This window comes from Panthera tigris, chromosome A2, assembly GCF_018350195.1.
Source record: "Panthera tigris isolate Pti1 chromosome A2, P.tigris_Pti1_mat1.1, whole genome shotgun sequence".
Taxonomy (NCBI): domain Eukaryota; kingdom Metazoa; phylum Chordata; class Mammalia; order Carnivora; family Felidae; genus Panthera; species Panthera tigris.
This window is the reverse complement of record NC_056661.1, coordinates 164,965,682-164,971,898: the sequence shown is the minus strand read 5'-3', so window position 1 is coordinate 164,971,898 and position 6,217 is coordinate 164,965,682. Positions and strand designations below refer to the sequence as shown.

Below are 6,217 nucleotides of genomic sequence, written 5' to 3'. Positions count from 1 at the left end.
TTAAAAAAAAAACAAGAAAAGACAAAAAGCGATAAGAAATGATTATTTACACATTTTTCTTCCTTCCTCTAGATCCTGGAGGATTCTGAGTTCCTCTGAAAGCCAAGGTAGCCACATGTTTGGAAACTGGACTCTCACAGGCCCGCTTGTGCACGTGTACACGCAATGCATAGATATGTACACGCGCATATGCACCTTGAAAGAATGCTCTCCGTAGCAGAAGCAGCCACTTAAAAAAAAAAAAAAAAAAGGAAAGGAAGAAAAAAAAACCAGAAAGGAAGAAAATACCAACTCCCCTCTCGGGAGCCCTGTGCCCGCCCAGAGGCAGCAGACCTCTGCCATTTCTGGGGCCCACGTGAGCGAGCGCCTGGCGTGGCTGATGGACCACAGGAGACTCCCTGGGCCTGGAGGGACGAGGGGCCTCTGGCCAGAGGCTGGGCCAGGGGTCCCCGAAGTGGTGCCTGGAGGCGAGAGAGCTGGCTCTGGCAGTGGGCGGCTGGATAGGGGACAGCGACACGACAGAGACTGAAGCATACACGGAGGTGCTGGCCAGGCCTTGGCGAGGAGGAGGAGGGGGAGGAGGAGGGGGAGGGGGAGGAAGGGGGAGGAAGGGGGAGGAGGAGGAAGGGGGGAAGATGAGGAGGGGGAGGAGGGGGAGGAGGAAGAGGAGGGGTGGAGGGGGAGGAGAAAGGGGGGAGGAGGAAGAGGAGGAGGGGGAAAGGGAGGGAAGGCAGGAGGAGGGGAGCCTGGTGAGGCTGGGGCCTGGGCTGCCCATCACCAAGGGCCCGCTTCCCAGGGCGCTCCTGCGGGGGCCCCTGTGCTCCCCCCCCAGCCCGGGGCAGGGCAGGGGGGGCTACATACCCTCCTGCTGTCCTCACCAAGCCCACACAAACAAAGTGGCAGAACTCATAGACCAAGTAGGAGCTATTTATTCGGTTCACAGTCGTGTGAAATGCAGCAATAAAAATCTTTGGACTTTAGCAAGTTGTTTTAATTTTTTTTTCTTCTTCTGAAATTAAAAAATAAAAGTGTCCGATGTCCCACCATGGAGCTTAGGGGATTAAAAAAGATGAAACCCTAAGCAGCCCCCCTTCGCAAAAAAAAAAAAAAATCATAAAATTAGCATAATCTCATAAACACAGAAAAACTCAAAAAAATATTTTATAGTCAGATATTTTGGATTTTACACCACCTGTAAATTATATATACATAGAATATTGCAGAACCGTAGCGAATACACGATATTTTCACTATTAATGCTGGTATAATCTTTATACACTGGCCCTTTATGATTTTAAATTATTGCATTGTTTAGCGTGGACTGAGACTGGACTCGCGCCCGCCCGCCCTACTCGCTGTCCGACTTGCCCTCCTTGGCCGTGGTCGAGTGGTTGTACAGGCCCTGTGCCATGAGGTGCACGGCCAGCGTGTTCTTGTTGCCCGTGGCCTTCTTGATCTTGGCGCGCTTGTTCTGGAACCAAATCTTGATCTGCGACTCGTTGAGGCTGAGCTCCTGCGCCAGGCTCTGGCGTCGCTGTTCCGTCAGGTACCTGTTGGTCTGGAACTCGGCCTTGAGCCTCTGCAGCTGCTCGGCCGTGAAGGCCGTGCGCGGCCTCTTGTCCTCTTTGTTGGGGTTCTTCTTCTTTGGTTTGCGAGACCTGGGACCTGGGCAGGCACGGTGGACAGAGAACAGGGTTAGGACGTCTCGGGGCCTGTCTGCCCCCTCAGTGAGCCAGAGGGACAAAGAGATGAGGGAGGAAAGTACCCAGTCCCAGAGGGACTTGGGGACCGGCTCGGGCCCACACAGCCTCCAAGACCCGTCCCCCCCCCCCCAAAGCGGGAAGATAGGCTGAAAAAAGTGTAAGTGTGAGGGAGTGAGTGGGGGTAAAGGACAGGCTTAGTGGAAGGGTCGCCAGGGGCGCTCGGCTGGCTCAGCCGTGGGTGCACGTGACTCTTGATCCCTGGGTCCTGAGTTCAAGCCCCATATGTGGCATAGAGTGTACTTAAAAACAAACAAACAAACAAACAGAAAGGTCTCCAAGGAAAACTCCGGCAGGAAAGCAAAAATCCAAAACTTCCTAGCACAACCTTTTCTAACCCTTTCTGCGGTTCTATCCAGGAGTGAGGACAGAGTGGAGGCAGGTGCCAAGAGAGGGGCCACGAAGAAAGGCTGGGGGAGGGGAGGGGCAGTCAGAGCAGGAGCCCAGGGGACAGTGACAGGATTCCCACGAGATGCCCACAGGGGGTACCCCTCAGGTGCTAGGGGCCTGAGAAGCCAGGGGGCCGCAGAGTCTGGAGCTGCCTCCAGGAGCCCCCGGGCTGCCTCCACCTTAGCCCCCTTTGGGTCGCCCCTAACTGGGCCTGTGGGCCCAAGTTCATTGTTTCTTTTCTGGAAGAGAGGGGGCACACGCACTGAGCCACTCGACCCCCCCCCCCCCCGCTCAAGTCTCCCACTGCAGGAGAGGGGACCCGGCTCCCCCAGACTGGGGCTGCCTCACTGGAGGCTGCAGGGGAGCCCAGCCGACCTCGTGCAGAGGGTTCGGGCTTCTGACCCCCACGCGGGTCTCCTGCCGCTGGGAAACCCTCCCCGCACCACTTGAGGTTGGTTTGGGGCAGTGCAAGGTTTCTCGGACCAGGGGAGCGCTCACAAGGAGGACCCGGCGCTTTCTTTTTGTTTCTGTCAAGAAGTTCGGCCCCACGAGGGTGTGTTTGAAGGCCGAGGCCGCAAAGGCTGTTGGGGGAGAGGGTCCGGGCCGCACGTATGGGCTTCTTGGTGCGTAAGGGAACCACCTTTGGGGAGCACCGGCCGCGGCCCCTTCCCAGACGCCCGCGGCGGGAGGCTGGACCCCCTGCCGGCTCCCTCGAGCCGCCGGAACCCCCGGGTCGCCGCCTGCGCCCACATGCCCGTCCCGCGGGGCCAGGGGACAGCCCTGCCACCCTGAGCCGCGGCGGCGGCGGAGGGATCCCGCCGGGAGGTTTCCGATCGCACAGTCCCGACCCGGGAGGGTGGAGAGCGCGCCCGGGCCCCAGAGAGCCAGCGGCGCCGAGGCCCGAGGACGCGGCCGTGCGCTCCGGGAGAGGCAAACTCGGACAGAGGCCGCCGCGGCGCGGGAGAGGGGGCGCCAAGGGCCGTTCGGCTCAAAGCCCCGGCCTTCTAGAATCTAGAGCAAACCCACACTCACCCCCGCGCCCCCGCCCGCGTCCCGCGCGCGCACACCCACCGTGGCCGCCGCGCGCTCGCCCAGGACGCCGGTTCCGCGCGGGCCGCCGGGCTTTGATCGGGAGGCTGCGGGGGCGCCCGCGAGGGGCTCGGCGAAGGCTCGGAGAGGCCTCGCGAGGCCCCGCACCTGCTCGGGCCGACCGCGGCCTCCTGCGCCAGGAGCCGGCGGTTGTCCGTCTCCACCGTCCCAGGGAAGCACGCCCCCCACCCTCCAAACTCCTCCGGTGCTGGGGCTCTCGCACACGCGAACCAGCCGGTAAAAACATACACACCATTGTGCGGGCAGGAAATCTCCCTAAAATCAGAATGTTTCGTTCTCTCTTTGATTTTCTTTCAAAACGTAAACACTTAAAGAGTCGCAGAGACAGAACCAAAGCTCGGCAAGAAAACTCTCTGCGTTGCTTCTTTGTAAAAGGCCAAGAAACACCAATGTTACCTTATGGGTTTTGTTGTTGTTGTTTCGTTTTGTTTTGTTTTGAGTGCAAGAAGGGCAGCGACTGGGGCCCGGCAGGGCTGCGGGGCTCCCGCGGGCCAGCGGGGCCTGGGGCGGCCGCGACTCGGTCGCTGCACAAAGCGGGGCCGAGACACCTCGCCGGCCGCTTTGTGAGCCTATATGTTAATTAAATATTAACAAAGGAGGGAGGCGAGAACAATGGAGCAAATTTCAGGTCTAGCCGGAGAAATTTGGATCTCATCCGAAATATACGCACACATTTCTGCGGGAAGGCGGCCAAGGGGTGACTCGGTTGTGCGGTGATCTGGGTAAACCACCCCCCGCAAAAACAGTTGAGGGTTAGGGGGGCAGAGGGGTCCTGTCTGGGCTACCAGCTCAGGGACAAATGGAGTTCGTCCTAATGGCGGTTTGCAAGCCGAGGACCGCATTTCATGCAACTGATGATTTCCACAAGGACGCGGATGTAGCTTTTCAAAATCCAGATCTATGAAAAATACACTCAGCACCTCTGCACACACTGCGGGCCCCTCCACCGCTCCCCCCCCCCCCCCCGCCGCCGCAATCTGCTGTTTTCCTGCCTGAGAGCTGCCCCAGGAAACCTCTGGGAGCAGGTCCTTTATTTGGGGGACTGCAGGCCTCCCTCCTTCTCCAAGCAGTGATCAAGATGGGTGCCGAGCTCCCTCACCGTGTGCTCGGGCAACTAAAACCGGGTGAAGAGCGCCTCTGTGTCCGTCCTGGTCTCTGTCCCCCGCTCCTCCCTCCTCAGCCCAGGCCCAAGGGTGGAAGGAAGAGCTGGGAGCCTTGCTCTTTCTTCCCTGGCTTCGTCTGGGATAACTGGGTCGTAGGGCGAGTCTAGGTCTGAGGTGGGCTGCACATGGGTCCTGGGTCTGGACTGAGTTGGAAGGACGGAGAAGGGGCTAAGAGTGAAAGCTTCTAGGCCAGCCTTGAGGCCACCCCCAGTCTTCCCGAATAAACTCCAGCCGGGGAGGGGTGGGTAGGGACTCCGAGGAGTGGCCCCAAGGGGAGAGAGAGAGAGAGAGAGAGAGAGAGAGAGAGAGAGAGAGAGAAAGGTCCTGTCTCCTCCGCTTGTCTAAGAAATCGATCGTGCCCCTTCTCCCGGCCGCTGCCCGGTCCGGCGTCAGCCGCGCACAATGTCCCCGCTTGTGCGTCTTTGTGTGTGTCGGGGACGAGGAGGGGGGGGTGGTGTCCCGGTGTCTTCTCCCCCTGGGGAAGTTCCCGCGCCAGCGCCGCCCCGCAACCCCGCGGGCCTCCCCGCGGCGGCCTCACCTGAAGACGGCCGGTCGGAGTAGCGCGTGCAGTAGACCCAGGCCGGCCAAAGCATGGGCTGCGCGCCCAGGTTGGCGCTGGCCTGCGAGCTGTCCGAGTCCGAGCTCACCGACAGGTCGCCGCCGCCCAAGCCGCGGGCCTTGAGCGCCCCGTCCAGGGGGCCCCCGGCGTCGCCGCCTTTCTTGGCGCCGCCGTGCAGCGAGAGCGCCTTGGAGCCGCCTTCCCCGTCGCCCGCAGAGTCGCCGCCGCCGCCGCCGCCGCCGGGAAGCGGCCCGCCCGCCCCGGGCGCCCCGGGCGCGTTCTGCCGGGCCTCCCGGCCCGACCCCAGGAGCTGCTCGGCGCCGCCCGCGCCACCGCCTCCTCCTTCCGCGCCGCCCGCGCCGCCTTCGCCGCCGGCTCCACCGCCTCTTCCTCCTCCCGCGCCGGCACAGCACGTCCCCGCGTCCTTTCTGCGGCCGAACTCGGGCCGCAGGATGTTGTCGATGAAGAAGTTGGTGATGCGGTGCGGGTGCTGGTGGTTGCCCGGCGCCTGCAGGACCGCGGGCAGCATCAGAGCCCGCCGGCGGCCAGTGTCCGCGTCGCCCGGGCTGCCGCCGCCGCCGCCGCCACCGGAGCCGCCGCCGGGGCTGGATTCCGGCTGCCGCTGCCCCTCCGCCGCCGCCGCCGCCGCCGCCGCTTCGGTGGGCTTGGGGTCATTCTCCTCCATGCTGTTCACGACAAATCCCAAATTGGTTCTCCGGGGACCCCCCCGCCCACTCCAATCAGCCCTCGGCCCGCCCGTGATGCGCACGGAGACACTCGCGGCCGGCTCGCGCCCCTACCCCGCCGAGTCTTCCGAGGGCGTGCGCGGCGGCCGCGGCCAGGGCCGGGGTCGTAGGAGTCACCGGCCGCGTTCGGAGCGGAGCCACGTTCCAATCCACGAGTTGAGTTTAGAAAAATAGCAAGAGTCGCCCCGCGCCCAGACGCCGGGAGATTCAAAAGAGTCGGGTCCTCGTCTCTGCAGCGCACCCGGGCGCTAGACAGTCACAGAGGTCCGGCGGGGACCCGGGGCTCCGCCCGGGCTCCGCGCTCCTCTCCGCGGCCGGCTGCCTCCGGCTCCCGCGCTGCCGCCGCGGCCGCCCGGGGCTGGGGCCGGAGCTGCGCGCATGCAGGCAGCGCGCTCCCCCGCGCTCACGCCCGCCCGGGCCCGCTCGGGCCGCCGCCGCCGCCGCCGCCGCCCGGCCGCCCCCGCCCGCGCGCCCCGGCCGGCCCTCGAG

General features: G+C 63.3%; 1 protein-coding gene across 1 annotated transcript; it reads right to left on the bottom strand.

The window, feature by feature from the left end:
- Positions 1-913: 913 nt before the first annotated feature.
- On the bottom strand, positions 914-5,746 carry EN2 (engrailed homeobox 2). The gene is made up of 2 exons (XM_042977441.1): positions 4,962-5,746; positions 914-1,665 (listed from the first exon to the last, which is right to left on the bottom strand). The coding sequence occupies exons 1-2, from the start codon at positions 5,665-5,667 to the stop codon at positions 1,349-1,351; spliced, it is 1,023 nt and encodes a 340-aa protein (XP_042833375.1). The 5' UTR covers positions 5,668-5,746; the 3' UTR covers positions 914-1,348.
- Between the last annotated feature and the right edge of the window lie 471 nt (positions 5,747-6,217).